At 41.6% G+C, this 21,629-nt stretch overlaps 1 protein-coding gene across 5 annotated transcripts; it reads right to left on the bottom strand.

Moving 5' to 3' along the window:
* Positions 1-1,192: 1,192 nt before the first annotated feature.
* Positions 1,193-19,822, bottom strand: ZC3H12D (zinc finger CCCH-type containing 12D). 5 transcript variants are annotated; one of them, XM_064509176.1, is made up of 7 exons: positions 19,683-19,822; positions 15,963-18,345; positions 13,954-14,402; positions 8,586-8,725; positions 7,284-7,518; positions 5,384-5,490; positions 1,193-4,621 (listed from the first exon to the last, which is right to left on the bottom strand). In XM_064509176.1, exons 3-7 carry the CDS (start codon positions 14,328-14,330, stop codon positions 3,618-3,620), a joined length of 1,863 nt encoding a protein of 620 aa, XP_064365246.1. In that variant the 5' UTR covers positions 14,331-14,402; positions 15,963-18,345; positions 19,683-19,822; the 3' UTR covers positions 1,193-3,617. The 5 variants fall into 5 exon arrangements, with proteins under 5 accessions (XP_064365246.1, XP_064365247.1, XP_064365250.1 ...); XM_064509177.1 differs by having other exon boundaries at positions 17,863-18,345; XM_064509180.1 differs by having other exon boundaries at positions 17,891-18,345.
* Positions 19,823-21,629: the final 1,807 nt, after the last annotated feature.

Genomic DNA, 21,629 nt, shown 5'->3' with positions numbered 1-21,629 from the left:
TTCACAAGGCTGCCTTTTTTTCTTTTTCTTTTTAACTTACAGAGCTGTTTCAGCTGTGGCTCTAAAGTGTAGGGCTTGCTTGGGTTTTTCTAGCAATCCAAGCACTTTTAAGCAGGAAAGAAACCATGAAGCCTGTCTTGTTCTATTTAAATGCTTGTGATTAGTTCAAATGTTTCCTTCTAAAGTGTTCCATTTTCTATGGGAAGGGAGTTAGAGTGGTAACACAACCTCTCAGGATAATGGCAAATACAACATGTGTTTGATGCAGATACGGGGCAAGATTATCTACTTCATAGACTTTCTTACAGCGTTAACTGTTATGGTATCTAAGCTCACCAAATTATTAGTAGGCTTGTCATGAGTGTTCTGTGAGGGAGGCATATGTATATTCAACCAGCTGAGTGTAGCAGGTATTGCGAGCTTCACAGGACTGCGCTGGGTGTAGCTGTCAGAGGGAGGACCATGCTCATTTTCCCTTCTTTTTACACTGGAGGAAGAACTGTTGCACAGCTGACTTCTGTCCATGACTTTTCAGTGAAATATTTGTATCCAGGTTCCCTAGCCAGTTGTAAAGGACTCTCTCCATGGCTTCCTAACTTCTGGGAAAGGGTGAGAATAGGGAAGGGAACAGGATGTTTTGTTTTGTTTTGTTTTTAATCTTCAGATTCATTTGGCAACTTTGCAAGGAAAACAGTCTATCTCCTGGAGGGTTGCTCCCACTACTTTAATCTTCTTCTGAAAGAGTCTTGACAACCAAAAGCATCAAGGGCTTTTTAAGTCTCTGAGCCTCTTGGGATTTATGGATTCATTTTCAACTTGGCAGCAAGACCTGGACTCAAGTGCGTCTCAGCAGAGATACCACAAACAGCAACAGCCTTTTACAATGTCCATGAAAAAGCTACCTATTCCTTTCTGTTAGCAGTCATCCCTTCCCTTTACCCCATGGGTTGCTAAAGCCAAAAAATAAATTCTACTGTCTTGGAAAGCATAAGACTCTGCAGCATGAAGTTCTGAGTCCCAGATGCTTATTCTGTGGTGAAATAATGAAATGGTTTGTGCTTTCTGTGGGCTTTTAGCCAAGGGCAGAGTTGCTTTAAAGCACTCAGTGACGTAACACTGCTGCTGCACTGCCCTTGAAACAGAAACCTCATGAGAAAAAGCTCACTTAGGAGAAGAGCCAAGAGAAACCAAGTTCTGTTTAGCACCAAAGTTTGATTTATTTTCTCAAACACTTTCTTAGCAGAATGCATGTTCTAAGTATCTTACTGTAAGATTCCCTAGTAAATAAAACAGAAATGAAAGCAAAATGTTATTTGTTCACAACTCTCTTCATGTTTAACAACTTATCTGTTTAAAAATGTTAGGGAATTCCTGTGCATCCTCCAAGAAAAGGAGAAAAGCTTGTGCACATATCTCATCTGCAAGCTGAGGACACTATATAAAGTTATCATGCTAGTTTTACTACATATTTAAATGCTTTCTGTATTGAAATATGTAATGTACATATCAGCTGAAAAAAAAAATGTTGACATGTGGTTATATCCACTTCTATTGCTGTTCATATACTTCCTGAACATTATCACTCAGAACTTGCTCTATTTGAGAATGTGGAAGGTGTTTTTTTCACTCTGCATCACACTGCTTTGTGCATGTATATATATGTACACCATTAGTTTGAAAAGCTCCTGCTACAAGTGGTTCAGCATTCCAGTGAGCCTGTACTTGCATAATCACAATGTAAGCACTTAATCCAGGAAATGTTTCTGGACAATTTAATGTGTTGAAAAAACAAGTGGTGCATAGCCTATTTCAGAGCAAATAAAGATGGCTGTAGTACTCAAACGCTTTTCAAAGCAATTCATGGGACACTAATTGCATGGTTTTGTTTTTAATGTCATTTCTAATCTTCATATATTATGCTGTGGATAACATACACTGAGCCATTCTCATGATCCAAAACTTACCAGTCTGAACCAGGAAACTATCGGAAACTATTTATAATGACTAATTAGTGAAAAATTTGTGACACTTTTTTTTGGGGGGGTGAAGAGAAGTCATACACCTCACAACTCTAATAGAATTTCTTGATGGAGCTAATTACCCTGTGAATAAAATTGATTCAGCTTACTTATTTCCTCAAGATTCTTTAAATAAACTAAGCTACTGCTGGTTTCCAAAGGAAAACAGGCCAAAATATCACTGCTATAAAAAAGCATCATGTGATAATGTCGCTAAGGTAAATTACTATCCCTGAGTCACCTTTTCCAAAATACAACAATTGAGAGGTGTCAGCCTGCTGATGCCTGGAAGAGAGCTATGTTTAATTTGTGCCTGGGAACATCATCACTGATTGCAATGGTTCTTCTGAGAAGAACCTAATAGAGATATTCTGCAATATGAGAGATTTTATAAATAGCACCTGCATCTTGGACTTAATCAAGCATTGGTGCAGAGAGGCATGAAATGAAAAAAAAAAAAAAAAAGTTTAAAAACATGTTATTCACAGGATAAAGTGCGCTAAATATTCATTTTATATGTTACAGAGTTTTTAAAACATGTCACAATGACATACTTAAACTTTGGTAAAATGCCAAAAACTTTCCAGGATCAACTTTAATATCTGAACAATAGCCTGAAGAATTCAGTGAAAAATGCAGAGGCTAGCAGCTTCACAGCTTACTAAAAATCAAGCATGTCCCAACAGAACACAGTTTAAATGTTTGTAATTATAACCAGCTGTAGTACTAGACCATATTTGGTAATTAACCTTTAATTCAACCATGTGTTTCATGTTCACTGGAATAGAAAAAATTTTTTTTCTTGTTATCATTTGTGTTAATTCAGAAAAGAAAAGATGACCCTGAGCCTTTGACTCACATCAAGAGTTATGTTAAAGATGACTTTCCCCATTTGAGTTACATTGTGCATGTTCCCTGAAAAATTTACCTGCAGTTGTTTCCAAATGTACTGGAGTACCTCCACTAGCAATTTAGTGCATTCAAAGCATAGACATAAACACTAGTCCTATCTTTTGCAGTTCACTGATGTGTAGGGCTGGACCTATATGACATAGCTGCTTCAGTAATTAAAGACATCAGGCAATAACAAGGACCCAAAGTCACCTTCCAGCAGACAGCACAGACCAGTGTTAAGGGAAATATGCCAAACTGCTTTTTAAGCTGGTTCAGAAAGCTAGTGATAATCAGTCCATGAAGGGGCCTACAAAGGGACCCTTTGGGAATGGCTCTTTTACAGTAGTTGAACTGCTGTGCAAAGACTTTAAAACTGGTCTAGTGTTTCAAGGCATTAATGAAGATCTGTACCATCCTAAAACCAGCCAACAGTGCAATTCAGTGCTGTCAGCTCAATTAGGCTGCGCCCTCTCCTTGGCCTCAGAATGACTTTGCCTTGATTCACACTCTGGAAGGCAGGACAGCATGCAGCTGTAAGACAGGGACGCACTGATGCCCTATGCAACACAGCTGGTGGGTGCTTAACTTGTGCTATTTGAACTGCTATAACACCTTTCAAAGCCTTTATAACACTGAGTTAAATGTCAGAATAGCAGCTCGGTCCTCAGGACTTGTGCTTATGGGGAAAGGTTTAATTTGGGGGTTTCACAAGTTTCTGTGTCTCTGAATTAGTAAAGTCAAGCTAGCAATATCCTTGAGATCAGGGTACAGAGCCATGACTTCATTCACCTCATCAGATGGGAAAATGGAGCACAGCTCCCTGTGGATGTTTGCTTGCTGGCCAGACGGTGGTTGGGCAGTGCAGACAGGCCAGTAAGCAGCCTCTGGGTAAGTGTATGCTTTCTGGAGGAAGCCAAGACCCTTGCTGGAGTCTAAGAGAAAGGGCTGAGGTGGAGGCTGGCTGGGGAAACAACGCTGCTGCTGTAGCTGATGCTCGCTGTGGAAGTGAAATGGGTCAGTGGGAGGTGCTGCAGGAGGTGGCATGTGCTGAGCTCTGTTAGGGACATACTGGCTCTTCTGATCCAGCCTTGCTGGTACTTGCATGCTGCAACTGTGCTGAGGCCAGGTGTGGTCTGGATGCCTCCTGCCTTGAGCAGACGGAAGTATCATCCAATGGAAGCTGCATCCTGGTAAGCAGCTACAGCCCAAACTATGGTGGTGAGACATCAAGTATGGATTGTGCCTGAGGTTGCAACAGTGATGGGGACTGTCTGTCACCTCCCGGTCTTGAGAGGTACATACGGCCCTCTGTCTACAATATGTATCATCACTGATCAATATCGCTGCCATCTTTTCCATGAGCTGTTGGTCTCTCTGTAGATCTGGCTTTAACAACCGCTGGTCCATTTCCACTTCAGCGTTCGGGCCACTGGCCCAGGCACCAGCTGACTGCTCATGATAGCTCCCCTTGGACCACTCCACACAGCAGGAATCCCCTGCACAGCTGCTAGCTTCTTGCAGCATTTCTGTACAGGCATCGTGAGGTATATTCTCTCCTCCAGTCCTGTAGGGAGACTTCTCTTCCTCTGTCCCTAGGCTTAATGAGACCTTTATTTTGGCTCTGAGCTCATCAGCAACTGATAGCTGAGCTTGATGTGGTCTTTCTGGGTGGTAAAATTTGCATTTATTGCCATAAGTGCATTTTTTTCCTGAAAGAACCAAAATCAAACAGGAGGTTGTTACTAGCAGTTAAAGTTGATTGATTAACACACTTGCTACTTTTGCCCAGTACTGTGCATTTAACAAGGGTATGGTGAGCACAGACAGTGAAGAGGGGGAAGTGCTGTTTTCCTTCTCTTTCTTTTTACCCCAGATTTAAATAGCAGGGCAAAACAGCAGTGAAAGGAAGTAAATGGCTTAGAGTTTTGCCAACAACCTTCCATGTAAATCAGCATGAAGAATTGGTTGAAATTCATTTATGTTCAGGTTGCTGCACTTGCTGATGGGTTAGGAGACCTCTTGCTACAAAGGGCTGCTTTAAAAAAAATGGTGTAAAGATTTTCCTCTGAGAAAACCTCAAATTACTGGGAAGTTGCTGGGGGGCAGAAGGAGGAAGTAGTTGGATGGCCTTTCCTAAGTGCTGGGATGCAAGGCCACACTGTAACATGTAAAGCACGCACAGCCTAAAGGAGTCAGCACAGGCACCACGCTGGTTTTGGACGCTGTGAATGGGTGAGGATGAAGGAGTGGGAAATATAGCTGCTGCCTTTGCTGAGGCTGAAAACCACTTGAATGGAAGGGGGGGAAAATGCACACTTTTGAGCAGCTCTGGCCCAGGCCTCTATCGCAGGAAGCCTGAAGTAGGAGAGCATATGGCAACGACATACTCCCTTCCCTGCAGGAAGGCATGGCTGAGAGGCAAGGCCCAGGAGGAAGACTGGTAATAATTCACAGCATTGCAAGAAACCTACCATATGGGCAAGGTTGCCATTTTGGTTCAGGAAGCACTGGCTTTTTGCTGAGGAAATTGTTAAGAGTGGGTCCATGACGGCCTAATGGGTCATCAGGAGGCATAAACCTGAAAAAGCAAAGGGCACAGGAGTAACAAAAACACCTTGAACTTTTGGATCTACACTGTTGTCACAACTTACTGCACAAGCTTAAGGCAGAAAATTCTTGTGATCCTTTCAGAGTCTGATCTCCAGGAGTTAGGCTGTGTTTTTAGACATAGTGCCCTCCTGCTTGTCAACCCAACAAGACTTCAAAAGTTCCTGTGCCTGTTGTTCTTTTCTATAGACTCAAAATAATTGGAAAGGCATTGAAGCTTGGCATAGCTCTGGCCTCTCAGCAGCCAGGAGCACTGCAATTTCACTTTCTTTTTCTCTGAAACAGCAGCAAATGTTATGCTAACCAAATTCTTCATCTGTACTCACAGTGCTGTGGTCCTCACTGGTCAGCTCACTTCCACTACAGACATATTTTCCTCTTCCTAAATACTTCTAAAAGAAGGGTGTTTAAAGCCACTACTTGATTCGGTGCTAGAGCTGATCATTCATCTGGTGCAATAAACATGCCAAGTCTTTTCAAAGATTCAGTAAGGCCTCACGCTACAAGATCAGGAACATACTCAGATAAACCATTCTTCTATGCCAGTACCTGAGTGTGATGCTTCAGGAAGAAAAACAATTAGCATGTGTAGCCTTGTTTGCAAATTAATCTCAGCCACACCCATCTGTGCAACAATTCTCTAGTTTTTCTGTTAAATATTGCTGGGCCATGACATGAAGGGATGTAACAATTAGAAGGGAGGGAAGTCGGTCACGGAATTTATTTATCTCCGTAATGGAACTGAAACCTCCAACTCCGGGCTGTGGTTTTTGAGAGATTCCCAAAGCTGTATAGGAAGGTCTCTCTGAAACTATTCAAACAGCTAGACTTTCTGTGGCAAGGGTTCTGAAAGTCTGGCAATCCTTATGAAATAAAAATGAAAATATCATATAAATATTTGTAACCTATTAGTAACTAGGGAAGTAGTCTTTTGATTGATAGTTGGAGATAACAGACTGGATGTTTGAAAAACATAATATGTTGCTGCTTAATTATTGCATTTCTGTAAACAACACTATCAGAAAATTGAAATTCCGTGCCAAGTACTTCCATACAGTTTTGGTGGCTAGAGACCTGTCAGTGCTGATCAAGCAAGTGTGCTGCACCTTGAGGATGCTTCTCAGCTACCTTATTAGCACCACACTGGACTTCTCTGAGTGAATTTCCAAGCTAAATTGACTACAAGCATCTCTGTTGCTAAGATACTCAGACAAGGTTAGTACATACAAACCAAGCAGCATACAGTTCACTCTCATAGACACAGCGTGAGTTTTTTAATGAAAACCTCCCTCAGTGGGGATAATTAAAGGGTCAGAGAAACTAGGTCCTTATTTCCCTTATTCTAGAAAGTTAAGATTATAAAGGCATAGGAACAAGTGCTGTGCTGTCCTCTAGGGGAATTAAAAATACTGCCACATGATAGGCAGCCTCCTCTCATTGATTTCATTCTGTTATACTGCTATGAAATAGAATGGGGAAGATACTATGCCTTGGATTAACATCACAAATTGGATGGGCAACAGGCAAAGCTGGTCACTAACATTACCATTCAAATAGAGAAGCTGGCTAAGGAGCAACATGGGGTTTTAAGACCAAAGCTGGGAAAGCAGGAACTAAGGAAAAGAGATAAGAAAAGTTGCAGTAGACTCCCCTCTCAGAAACAGACTCCTGTACTCTGATACTGATTAGAGCTGCACTGACGTTTGAGCTGACTTGGCCCATAATGCTTAAATCTAAGATTGCTTAACAACAACTGTATCTTACCTGTTACTGACAAAAGAGTACATGAGTAGTCGCTGCTCAATGAACCATTTCCACTCAGGGTTTTCATTTTGGAGATCCCGGTAGTGATCATTGGAAACAATGACTCCATCTTTCTCATACGCAACTTTAACTATATAGCGATCATCATAGCAAACTACCCTCTTGCCTTTCACCTTCCGGGATGGGGTATACACAAGAATCGATTGCTTTTCAAGCTCTTCAAGAATGTGCTGATCTGGTGGTGGGGACAGGCAGAAACAGAAGGGAGAAATAAAAGAAAAACAAATCAATCAACAATGAGCAAGTCTCAGTCACATGCTAGAATCCTACGGGAATCTAAAAATATCTTGACACTTTAGGATACTTTAAGAAGTGGTGTGATTTTTCAGATGCACTGGCATCAAGTGGATGTTCAGCAACTTAAATTCTAGGTCTTCTATAAAAGTAACTAACCATAAAATTTAAGATGCTTTTCTTTTTCAATCTTTAAATCTTGTTCATGAAAGGATGGCTTGAATTCTACGCCAGAGGTATGCTGAACCTCTGTAATTAATTTTATACCCCAGTAGATGCTAGAAAGCTCATAACCCTCCCTGGTATGAGTCTTGCTGGGAGATAAAATATGCCTGATGATAGAAAAACCAGTCCTCTGCCATTGAGGACTTCTTGTCGTTCCTGCCTATCACACTGTAAGCATCAGGGCTACAGAGAAAGGCAGATCCTGAGTATTCTCAACTGTAGCTGCAATCAGATCTCTCTATCAAGCTACTGGCACAAATTTTGCAGATCTGTTTCCACATGACGTAAATCTCACCGCCATCCATATACTTCAGCTGACGCATTTCTTTGTCCCAGAAGAGCAACCTATACAGCTCCTGTATCAGGGTAATAGGCTCACAGAAAATAGTTATACAGTAGTGAACGCTCAAGATACTACTGCCTTTGGATCACAAGTGGCATATATCTGCTCAGAAACAACGTCATGGTCTACTGGCTGCCCTTAAAAGCTCTGCAGTCTCATTGTAACAAACTCATTCTTCTGTAACTCAGCTGGCAGAAACTTCCGCTTTTGAAGCAGACAGTTCCAAGTGCTTTAATGAAGGCTTGGATGCAGTTCTGGTTGCAAGGCAAGAACATGCATGTGGCAATAAGTTAGTGACTAATTTAAGTGGTACAAACCTTATACACAACTTGCAATGTGCTCATATTCTTTACAGGGCAAAACTACACTGGACTCTTCACACCCCCTGTCTCCAGACTGCACCTAGTGTTTGCCAAATTATGCTTGGGATGCCAATCTACCTGCGATGGGACTGTCTTGTCGAGGAGGTTCCTTTCTCCAGGATGGGACAAAAACCTTGATGTACATGTGTCCCCTCTGTCGGAACCAATCCACGGCCAGTCGGATCCCCCAGCAGGAGAATACTTCTTTGTTTCCATGGCTATAAAAAGGGAAGTATGGTGAGGCAAAGTTTTCAGGAAGCTTACAGAGTTCTAACTGAATCAGGAAGGAAAAGGTAAAACAAACAGCTTTTGCATCATTTGCCCATTTCCAAGAAAACAACACCCAGTCCTGAGTAGAGTGTCCTGGCTGGACAAACTCAAACACCTCCTCCAGGGAAACCATAAACCATTTTATCTGCAGCAGTTTGGATACTTTCAAAACACAGGTATTCCAGCCCCAATTTCTGTGACCCACCTGCTACCTAAGCCTGTTGCTTCCATCTGTATCTAGATGAACTTGAATCTTAAAGTAGGAGCAAGATCTTAGGCCGTCAGACCCTAGCCAGGACTTGCCCTGTCCATTAATGGTGTGAGGAGGGAGAGTTTCTTCCAACATGAGCAGAAACCCATGTGGCTCTCCTATATGAAACAAAATATGGGGATTTTCTCCTCTGCAACAGTGGCATATATACAAATTTTTATGTTCGAGATGGCAGCAAGTGTTGCCAGGTGATTTTTCTGCTGCTGACCTCTTTTAGAAACAGGAGTCAAACTACAGAGGAACAAGAACTGTGAAAAGCAGGATGGGAAATACAGAGAACCCAGCCAGAGGCACAAGAAAAGGGACAAGATCCCAGTGGAGACAGCCACAGACGCCTCAGCCCTACGCCCTAGTTGGTAGATTGTCTTCCTTGCACTGAGGGGTGGGAAATCCCTGGGAGATGTGCTATAGTAGAGGCAGGCAGAGATTCCAGAGAATTATTAGTATTCAAAACAAGACCCAGAAAGCATCCCTAGGGAAACCAATTAGAGATGGTGTCCTTTCTAAGTGTCTTTGACCTATTCAAAGTTCTTTCTGCTTGTCATTCTCCCATCTAAAATTTGACTACAGTTCACGTGTAAAGAAAGGTAACTTGTTAACCACCTCTGCACATGGAAACAAATGCACAGGTTCTGCATCTAGTTATCAGGAGGAAAATAAATTCCACAGAAAGGTTCTGAAATGAATAAACACCCTCACAATATCTATAGAAACCTTATCCTTGTACTTTGAGCTTTCTGGATATCTCCACAATCTCACTCATGCTTTCACCTTTGCAGAATATACACATAATGGCTCCTTTACTCAATTACTACACCCATCTACAGTGACAGAATGGGTGAGAAAGATGTCCTCACTCTTAAACGCTTTTTTTCTCCCCTAGTAATTCATATCCAGATTCTGTTCATCAGCCTCAAAATCAAAGTTCTGTTTTACATCTAATAAAAGTTGTAGTGCTGTAATGGTAACCACAAAAGAAAAACAGTGCAGTTTGGAGGAAGAAAGCTGGTTATTTATTAACTGATACTCAGGCAATAGGAAGTTTTAAAAAACCAAATCATACCTATAATAAATTGTCTGAAGTGCTTGACACATCGAATTTCCATTGCAGAACAACTGCTTTGTTTGTTTTTAAAGGATAGATAAGTCCTCCAAATTCACGTGGACAGGTGAATTTGAAGTTCAGGTGATTTCTTCAAATAACTGCCTTTAGAAGGAAATCTAGGAACATCTTTAAAGCCACGAAACAAAGTTCAGTAAACCAGCAGACTGCTTTAACAATAACTAGTTGTTTATATAACCTTCTCAATTTTGGGAAAGTAATTTTAGATGTATCCCCAGTGCAAAGGACAAAACAATCAAACATAAGGTATTTGGTCAGAAAGACAAGCAAAACAAGTGAGAAGAGTCATCCGGAATTGTTTCTCAGTGTTAATCCAATTGCTGATACATTGCTATGGCCAAACCTGGGGAAAAAGCTACCATTTGTACATCTAAAATATCTCATACATATATAGTGCACTGCAGTATTAAACATAACTGAACACCAATATCTACCTTGCAACAGAACAGGGGCTTTAAATCTTTTCAGCTCCTGCGTGGTGAATTTTTGTTGCCTGACAACAGATTTGCCTTGTTGCTCACCTTTCTAACACTCTCCCACAGTCTGTGAACCACAGCTGACCTGTCATAATTCTGTCCTATCTCTCTCCCTCCTGCCAGCAACACCGTATATCTTAGTTGTGTTGCAATCAGCAGGACCTATCTCACAGAAATCAAAGCAGCAGTTTGGCCTGGCTGCAACTGTGCTAATCAGTCTATACTTAGGCTAATGTGGAGTTGTTTCTTTACTTACACAATTCCAACCCTTTTAAAAGGAAAATTAGTCAAAACACCAGCTTTTCAAACATGCAACTGGCACAGTATAAGATATGTCTAATCATGGCATAGTGTAAGATACAGCTTTGGCAGAAGGGAAGCAATTTAGCCGCTGGTACTGCACTATGATTTCCCAGTAACCTGTACGCGGAGATATGCTTTATCCATGTCGGCTGACAAGTCTCAAGTTTTTTTTTTTAACTAGAGACCAGCAATAATGACTTACCAGGCACCAGCCTAAGAGGACACTAGGACTGTATTCTGATTTTGATACATTAGACAATCACCCTCCCTTCCCCTATCTGCAGTTGTATTTTTCCACCTTCCTACAATGTTTTAGGCTTGATGGGTAGGAAGCATCAAGAATCAACACTAATTCACTCTAATAAGAATATAGCCAAAGTAGAGGAATTTAAGAGCCTACTTCAGGACTCGGCTCACCTAAGAAAAAGCCTCTGTCCCCATTATAGCTTAAAAACTAGACATGATTGCAAGCACTAGACTAGATAACCTCTTCATGTGCAGTGAACAGGGTTATGGCAGTTCACTTTTAAGTTTTTATGGAGAGGCTGATTGATAATTGGTGACTGTCAAATCATTCAATTAGTTTATTACCCTGGGGCATGTAGATCCTTTTCGAAACCTTGCACCCTGCAATGGGCCTTCAATGCCAACTCCGAAATGTTCCATAGACACCAATCCCAAGGCAGAAATAGAACATCTTGAGCTTTTGTTTCTCCACACAGGCAACCACCTTTTCAACATTTTACAGCTTCATCCCTAACCTGCTGCTTCTCCTGCACATTTTTTTTGTCATTGATGATGATGATCATGTTTTTACAGTAGGGAAACGTAACATCCTTTTTTCCTGGCTGCGTTGCAAACAGGCCTTCTCCATGTGACAGCAGCAAACCAGAAATATTAAAATGAGGATACTCATTTTACTCAATTCACCAAGCCCATCCCATTAGCCAAAGTCAAATGCCATTCAACACCACTTTGGAAAGGCATCTAGGACAGGAAAACAGCTCTTTCCAGGCTATGTCAGTTCAGCACAAAGTGACAAGCTCAATAGTCTTCTCAAATGTTGCAAGTAGTCTTTATCAGGCCTTTCCTGAGACAGGTTGGGGATGTTTGAGAAGTGCTCTAAAATATTTGCCTTTCTGAAACTGAAAATTACTTAGCACTCCACTAATACCTTTTAGGTGAAAGACAAGGAATCCTCAGGCAAACACTAGTAGCAGGCAAATATCACTCCGTCTTATTTGGAAATTTTCTGTTCTACAAAAAAGATTTTAATTTTACATGCCAAAAGCAGGGGTGGCTCCTTGAAAACCTGTTTTGAGTGTGTGGTCTAGGAAAGCAATATGACACGTTAGGTCAAGCCATCTGCTGCACTTACCCATAACAACACTGGTTTTAAATAATCTCTGCCTGAGAAGCGCATAGGCAAGAGCTGGCACAGTGGGCAGGGTGGTACAGCAAGCAGACTAGAGCCCTGTGAAAAATGGAGCTGGGATAGGATTTCACAGAGTAATTAAAGTGGCCCATTAGCCACCAGCCTATATTCTGGGCCTCCCACTCAGTGGCAAGTGGCATATCTTCCCTTTCATTCAGCTCAACTGGCATATCTCCTCCCGTCTTGGGAACTGTGTTGTTCTCTGCCTTGTCCACCTCTGCCTGCTCTAAAAAGCCTGATAAATCAAGCAGGACAAGGTTGCACCAGGAGAACTGAGCACACGGCCAATCACAGGTATTACTGCCCCTAAAACAAGAGAGTAGGTGCCCAGCTCAGCTGTTCTGTCTAAAGACATGATCGCAGAATTCAGAGAGGCAACAAGGTCTCCACAGAGAGGGGTCTAGGGTGAAAATGCAAATGGACAGCAGATCCCAACACCTGGCTCAGCCAAGGCTAATTGACTGGTGTTCTCCATCTTCTCCATCTTTCCTACCTGAGGACTGCCCTGCCTGAGAATCCCCTCATTTTTGGATGGGATTTCTCTCTCCATCCAGAAGATGGCATAATTTACTTAGTCTCCAAGGTCAGCTGCTCTGAATATGCTTGACCGTTTTGCCTTCTGACTGAAGGGGATGGGATCTTATCACACACCGAAGATACCAAACGAGGAAGCCCTCCTCCCACTCTATTCCAAAATGCAAGGACTGGCTTGGCCCTGCTTAGACGAAAGGGAAATTGACAGGGAAAAATAGTGGTTACTCAGTGCATCCAGCACTCTTGACTGCCAGGCCTGAGAGGGGCTTCTGACAGTTCATCCACATAGAAATGCCAGGCTTTACATCAGTGAGAGTGCTTTTACAGTGTCAGGACATATACTTAGGAAATATAATTGTTATGACACTTCCCAGAAACAGAACTATTTAAGGAGGAAGTTAAACTGTTTAGTACAGAAGTCAACCATCAATTTCCTGATATTCCGATAAAATTAAGCCAACCCAAAACCCAACAATAATACACAAGCCAGGGACCTTGTTGGGTTGGACTTGCAAGTCAAAACAAGACAAATATATTTTTGTTAGGAAACACTGCCACCTGTCTATCTTCCCTCTTCCTATTAAGTCAGTTAAGCTGTTCTGACTATCTGGTCATCAGTTTTTCCCCAAAACACCTCGACATACAGATTTAGAGATCCTGGGTACCAATTTGAAAAGGCAGTGAAACATCAACGATGAACTAAAAGGGAAACAGCTGCTGAATCATATTGCTATAAACAATAGTAGTTAGTTAGCTGTTAACTTACAAAAGATCAAAATGTAGAGCAAGCCAGTGATTGCTTTTGGTCTGTGTATTTATGGGCATAGAGACAGAAGGGGTAATATAAGCTCTGCCTCAGCCAAAAAAAAAGAATAAATGGCGGTTCATATATTATTCACCAAATACATCAGTGCATTTCCCACCTAGAGGGTTGGGGGGGGGGGGGAAGAAAAAGAAAAACACACATACTTCAAGCCATCAGCTTTAAAATTCAAAAGCTACTAAAGAGGTCCCCTTTAGGAATCAGAGCTTACCTCATTGCAACGTTGCTGCCATCGATCACGATGGGTCTCAAATGACTGGAGGAATCACTTCCATCTTCACCAAGCCACGGTGGCATGTCTGGAACGCTACCTGATCCCCGGGCAACCAGTTTTAGTGGGGCAGGCTGAACCTGGCTCTCCAGAGCTTGAGGTTTGCTCCCCATCCGAATCAGCTCTTTCAGCACATCATCCTCCAGAGCCTCTTGGCCCAGGGTCTCTAGCACTTTGCAGATGTCCTGCTTACTGTAGCCCAGCTTGCAAAAAAAATCCAGCTTGCTCTGGTGCACTTCCAGTCTAGGAACTCTTCTGGAGCGTGGTGGTACTGCCTTGCTAGAAAGTGAACTAGCCAATGCCATCTTAGCAGGCATTTATGTGCGTTTAAACGCAATGCTTCTGTCTTCACAGCCTCATTCAACAAGCATCAGCTTTAGGAGGAAAGACTAGAAGTAACAAAATGCAAGTGTTAAGGAAGAATGTACAATCTCAGTTATTTGTCCAGTGTAAAACAAAGAGACAATCGGAGTAGCTGTCTTCCCTCAACATTTAAGCATTTTTCTGGTCCACTCTTATTTATAAGTACACTGAAGTGTTCCATGCAAAGCTTGTCATACACCAGGCATTATGTCAGACAGGTGTCATCCTACTTCATGAGCTATGCAAGTTTCTTTGTACATGTACACACATTGTATGCGTAAGTTTGTTCTTCAAACTTATCTCACAGGAAATGATACAAAAGACAGTGTAAATGGGGATTTTCAATTTGCTCAGTGCGGTTAATGAATGACAGATAAAAATCTGTCAAATGTTGTTGGATGATCTCAGATGCCATAGCAACTTAGCAAAAACAGCAAATTTCATCAAGTGATTTAAGTAAACGTGTTATTTGCAAGGTAGCTTTGAACTCTGAAAGTTCTTTTTTTTTTTTAATATTACATTTCCTAGTATATGCCTCTATGTTTATACACAGACATACTTATGAAATTCGGTCAGTCATCTGTTCCGATGATGCCTGACTTACTATTTTCCTGTTATTTTCTATTTCAGTGAGGATTTTTATATACAGAGAAGCAACTTGTTTTCTGAAAGCTGTCTGCGTAGTGGTTGGAAGCACACAATTGTGGTTTCAATTTCACTTAGATTCATTGTCAAGAGAAATTGGTAATTCAGAAATGAGTGTGCCAAAGTAGCAGCAAGTGTTACTCAAGCTTCTCTAGAACTTCATTATATATGTTTCTGGTCTGCCCAGTAAATGAACGTGATGGGCAACAGAGGCAGACATACCCAGAACTGCTTCAATCTAAAAAGTGTGACAACAGAAGGACACCTGCAGTGACTACTTATCCATCAAGCAAAATATTTTCAGACATGGTTGGCATGCTTGCACCAAAGCTTCCCTCACATCTTCTCTGCAATTATTAGAGCTGCCTGGATTAAAGCTAGGGCTGCTACATCTACCCATATGTAAAAAGCTAGTGTGGCCCACTCCCCTTCACTGCAGTTCCATCCACAGTGCAGAACTGTGGAACTAGTGCAGATGGCTCACCAGCAAGGTCCAGGCTGGTCAGGGAAGAAGGTGCAGCAAGCTCTGAAGCGCTCTGTGAGGCAGCCAGCCCTGACTCCTGAGGCTCCCTACATGCCTACAGCATTGGAGAACCTTGTAAAAACCCCCTGCTTTTCCAGTACCAAATTGATTCCTTAGCTCTGAGATGATGACTCACTGAACTGAAATATATTAATATTTTTGTACCTGAAAAAAAGCTCAAACTGTAACAGCTGGGCTAGCGATGTAGCAAACCCTACTTTCAGGTGTTAGCTCCAAACACTTCAGTTAACGTGTACTACTAGAATTTATTTTTGCCTAGATTATTTAATAAATTATTGTAAATGAAAAACTGAAATGATTATCTGCCCTCAGGTCTAATAGAAAATATTGAATGCATAATTTAATAAGTCATCATTATTATTTTTAAGCCTTTATTTCTACTCATTCTGTTGCTGACCTTGCATATCAGAGCAATCTTCCATGTCAGTATGATGTTGTGTTGTGTATAAGTTCATCCTGGGTTTAAAAGGAAAGTAGATGCAATTTAATTCTTCAGAATTTTACCAGATTTCTAACCATAGAGTGTGTAAAGGCCACATTTGCCTCTCAGTGTGCACCGAACAGCTCCTTTCTGAAGAACTCAGCCACACATGAACGTTTGCTGAAGGGAGGTGGCTCACCAGAATGGGTCTTCTGACCTAGGGCCAGCCCCGCTGCTCCAGGAAGCCTCAAACGTGCAGTCTGTGCCTGCATCCTTTTCCCCGATGAGCAGAGGCACCGTTTTGCGAGGCTTGGGATCCTCTGTGCAAGCAATGGACCCCTTCAGCTCAGTGAGCTGGGGCAGTGTACGGAAAACACTGAGCTTGCCCTGAGACCTGGGGTTTGCATCATGCAGTATCAGCCTTCATCAGCAGTGCACTAGCTCTGTGAAGTCAACCACTGGATTTCTGCTACAGTATTAAAAATGAGCAACACTGTGACTGTAGAGTTTTCACCACAGAAAGAGCAAGTTTGAAAGCCTGAGATAAAAGCCTTGGTTACAGCTAACACTGAGGTCCTCCTTATAAAGGCAGAATTACATGATAATAAAGTTATTAACTTACGCTTTAGTAAACAATCAATAGAGTAAGCAAGTCCAACAGGTCATTGGTTGCTTGTAGCAAGCACAAAAACATATGACAAGAGGAGAAGCTGTGTGTCACAGAGTTCAGCAGAAGTTGCAAAATCTCACTTATAAACCTTACAAGCTTCGTTTTCAAACTACCTGCACTTCCTCCCCTGCTTCTGCTCCCCCTCCACCAGATAACTCTACTGGGAAGCTGCTCTTGTTTTTCCTCCTCTAATAATCAAAGTCTTCTCATTTCCAGACTAAATTTATCCACAGGTAATCATGTGTTCCTATGTTCTAGCTTAAAAAACAGTATTGTTTCTATAGTGTTGTGTCCCTTCTCACCTACACAAACACAGCTAGAAGGAACATCTTCAGTGACATGTTTACAAAAATACTATCTCAATCTTAACATTTTAGGTATAAAAGAAATATTGACCAAGAAGTTATGAGACTTGCAAAGGTCTTCTGTCTTTTTCATCTTTTGACAAATTTGGAAGATCAGAAAATAGTGATTTGAAAACTTTGTAAAAGCTTTCCAAACAACTATTGGTTATATTCTAAATCTGCTTAAACTACTTTAGAAAATAGGTTTTGTCCAGTCTTTCTGCCAGCTGCATACTCCATTTGCAGCATGACAAGCAGGAGCAGATCCCTTCAGGGCACCTGTTTGAGCAGCACCTCCAAACGCCTCAGGCCACAGAACATTAAGTAAGGATCAACTCGATCGAGGGAGAACGGGAATTTCTCAAAGCTCACACAGAGGCCCCCCTGGCCAACAGGGGACCAGCCAGGGAGGTGGCTCCTGCCCCGCTTCTGAACTGCAGGGCAGGACCTGGTGTTGGTCAAGGCAGAGAAGGTTTGGGTCTTCTCTGAATCAGATGTGCACATGGAGTAAGGCCAGGAGCACAGGGACAGCTCCATGCCATGGCAGTATCGCCCTTCACATCTTAGATCTGTGCTACTTCTTCCTCCTCTGTCCCCAGAACCAGGTCCCAAATCAGCTGAGTCTACAAGCTCATTTGAGCTTTTCCATGAACTTTTTCTCTGAAAGAAGTTGGGTTACTGCACTTTCAGATAAACAGGAATTTTTACATTTACAAATTACAGTGATGCACATAATGTCTTTATAACAGACTAGTGATTTATCATCCTAATGGCTGAAAACTGAACTGTGTTTTCCTTCCCCACCTTCCCTGATGCATTCACTGAAATAATAGAAGCAAGCACCACAGAGGGCTGTACTCACAGGCGGTCCCACTTGCTCTGCATGTTACCTGACAGCTGCTGTTTCTGAGTCCCAGCAATATCATCCCACCACTAGTGTGCCAGAAGCTGGATTCAGAGTAGTACTGAGCTCACAAGGAAGTCAGCCTGTATTTAGAGACTTTATGACAAGGCTGATGTCAACTGAAAGCAAACAAGTACAGCAAGCAGGTTAGAACTCATTCTGCAGGAAGGTTTTACTTCCTCATTTGGCTGGCTGATCTTTCATTTAACTGTACAGGTTGATAAACTTTCACTTCATTTTTCAAAAGGGGGAAAAAAAAAAAAAGAGGTTCCCAACTCTGTTCTGAGTCACAGGCAAAGTCTAGTCAAATCCCTTCTGGCAGAAATCCAGCGCTGGGCAGTCAGAAAATACCATCTGTATTCTGGGGCAGGTGAAAGGTTTCCAGTAAGGATGTTCTACCAAATTATTTCAACACCCCCCGTCGTGTCTGGCAAATTCTGTCTGTCAGAAAAATAAACAAATAAATCAACATTTTAGTTAGCACCCAATATTGCAAAACCTCATTCAAACACATCCACATCTGGGAGGACCTGCTCTGCAAGATCTCAGTAAAATATCTAACAAAAAATAACCTAACTTTTTGGTGCCTCTTAATTAAAAGACCGTACTTCAAAGAGACATGGCCTGTCCACAGCAAAGACTGACAGGTGTTTCCTAATAGAAACCTGAGGTTTTCTTCTGCTTGTTCATTACCTTGCCGCAAACAAACAAATGCCTCAAATCCACCCGGAGGTAGAGGGGAGGGTTCAAGAATCAAGGTGGAGTCAACCTCCGGGACACTTAAGATGCTGCAGACAGCTCGGCTTGGAGCACTGCCCTTTGCACACTGTGCTTCAGAGGGTGGGGGTACAGAACTGCAGAAGGAAAACACCTCTGTTGCTATCACAAGGACTTTTATCAGAGCAGGTCTGCTCTTTTCCAGCCAAAAATTCCTCCCTACTTGCTTACTTTGGGAGAAGAAATGGGGGGGGGGGGGGGGGGGAAACCTTTGTCATGACATACTGTTTCATCCACAGAAGGAGGTGGTTCCTACTAAGAACCTCACCCTCACTTCCCTACTTGTTTTCATATGCGCAATCAGTCACAGGGCAGCATGGACAACCTCATCTATCCTGCATACTGCTGCTTCTACAAGCAGCACAAAACTTGTTCTGATCCAGGATTCGACAGCTCATGAGATACAAAAATCGGAAAATGTTCCTAAAGCCAAAACTTAGCAAACTTGTTAGTTTTCTACTACCCAGAACAGCTATAACAGCAGAATATCCACTGCCTTTGATTCCTTTGCCCTACGCAAAGAAGGATTGTCTTTGCTCAGTTCTAAACTTACAGAATGCCAAATACCTCATTGCAAGACCACCTCTAAGAAGTACTACTGTAAAAGAAAGAGAAAGCTGCTGAGTTATTTATAACCCAGGAAGGCAGAGCAAAGCATATGAAATTGCATGGTATTGTTTTAACTCTGAGTTCTCCGAGAAATGTTCTCCTCTGTCACAGAAATAAAGACAAACCAGAGCTTATTAAAAGAAATGAGAAGAAAATCAGGTAAGAGAATTTCGCACTCATTTTTCTTTTGTAATTAATGACTAAACTAAGCTATTGTAAAAAGCCATGAGTACAAGATTTCAACATTACTCAAATAGTAGCCAACTTGGAAGACTTTTACCCTCTTCCTGAAAAATCTGTTAAGTGCCTTTTATTTAGGCATTCACTAGTAAGAGACAGTAGACTATGCAAAATAAAGGATATTTGATTTTTAAAAAGCAAAAATCTCTCACCCTTTTGCTCACCAGTACAGATAAACATTGAGAGACCAGGGATGTGGTTTCACAGACACTTCCTTTCTTTGCTGTGCTCCCTGCAGCAACAAGCACACCGAGTTCTTCCAGCGCAAAGATTTATTGCTTCTCGATGATACTGTTCTGTTCAGTAGGGAAATAGATAAAGTCAGAAAGGGGAATACCCCCACACTAATGAATGTTCCTATGCTGAGCTTAAATTTGAGAATTTACTGTATTGTGAAACAACTAGATTTTCGCCAGAAAGAACTATGACCAATCTCAAAGCAAAATAGCCTTGTTTGTGGCTGCTTCTGCATGCTGTATGAGAGACGACCGAGCATGCTATTTATGTAGGTTCTCTGCGCAATACCACTTGCCTGACTGTGCTAGACTTCAGTATGGAAAAACCTTTGCTTGAAACTGGTAGCGTGGAACACCACAGGTGTTTTGGTCTACACACCCCAATGGGTTATTTGCTTTGCTAAAGGAAACATTCATTTATTGCATCAGCAACAGAGAAAAGCATTATTACTGTCTTCCTCATCTGAAAAAGATCACCTGCTGGGAAAACCAAACAAATACGGTAGCTGTAGCATTGCAGTGAAAATTCTTTGGTCACTAACTAGCAAAAGACAGCCAGGATAAAGCAAGCACTTAACCAAATGCTGTTCCTTCGCCAGAAGTATTTTAGAGAGTTCCATGAACTGACACTTCCCAGTACAGACTTTAGGCAGGTATTTCCCCTTACTGCTTTCAGCAAGGCTTGGGTCAGACCTTCATGCTAGACACTCACAATTTAATCTCTTGGTTAGCCCTCACTGGAACAAGAAAACATTGCTATCTAGTAGAAGCTACCTTCCCAATTTTAAATATGATTTTTACACACTAGGCAAAGACAAGACATTTTCTGATGGTGAAATTCTTTCCCTGCTGGAGAAAGTGGAAATTTTCACTTTTTGGGGGCAGCTGTTCACCCCCCAAATTTACACCAACTTAACAGTGCTGTTAGACTGCTGGATCAGTTGCTGACAGACTATACTATATTCAGGTTGTCGAACAGCCAGTATCTTTCAAATAGGTATTTTCACATGCTTAATGAAAAGACTTCCTTTCCTCCTTCTCCCCAAATACATAATAGTAGTGAGCACTACATCTGGTGACAGAACAGGGAAAAGCAGAAGAACAGAAAAATCATAAACTAGTGATGTCTTTTTGGTATTGTCAGAACATAGGTTAGTCTTCACCTCAGAAAACTGCAAATGTAAACTTGAATGCAGCTAAAACATGTATTTTTCTCTACTGCATTACTGCTTCTGAAATTCCTAAGTCTTGCAGTGAATTAGGGAGCATCTGTCCTGAGAATGTAACAGCAGTTGTTAAGTCATCTGTTTGAACAGCACAGGCGATGGCAAGTTCTTTTACTTCTTGGAAAATTACAATCCCATCCGAAGATCTGACATAGCAGAAACCCATCTTATTTTTGCCTAATACCTATTTTTCCTCTGCCTTTTATACAAAAAGATACTGCTGTTACTCAAGTGTTTTCCATCAAATTTATATAGAAAGTACCTTTCACAACCAGAAAGTCCCAAACAAGTTTCAAGTTTGAAAGTTTACTACTGTTCAGCCTGAGATTTCAGAAAGCTCTTGGAACTGACTTTCAGCTTCAGTGATTTATCACATGCTTGGAAGACCTAAATCTTAAAAGGTTTACTGTTGCCTTTTAAGACAGCTACCACATTTAACCAAAAGCATACCATCTTGGTCACTGAGAAATAGTGTGTTCTAACAGTAACCAGACCAAAAGTTTTACACAAAAACGTTAACCAATAGTAAGTATTTACATGAACCTCACTGCAATTAACATTTTTCAGATCAGTTGTACTATCCCTGCGTATGTAATATGTAATTAACAGAAGAGATATTTCCATGCTCTAAGAAGTT

The sequence above is a fragment of the Dromaius novaehollandiae genome, chromosome 3 (genome assembly GCF_036370855.1).
Source record: "Dromaius novaehollandiae isolate bDroNov1 chromosome 3, bDroNov1.hap1, whole genome shotgun sequence".
NCBI lineage: Eukaryota > Metazoa > Chordata > Aves > Casuariiformes > Dromaiidae > Dromaius > Dromaius novaehollandiae.
This window is presented reverse-complemented; position numbering and strand designations above follow the sequence as displayed.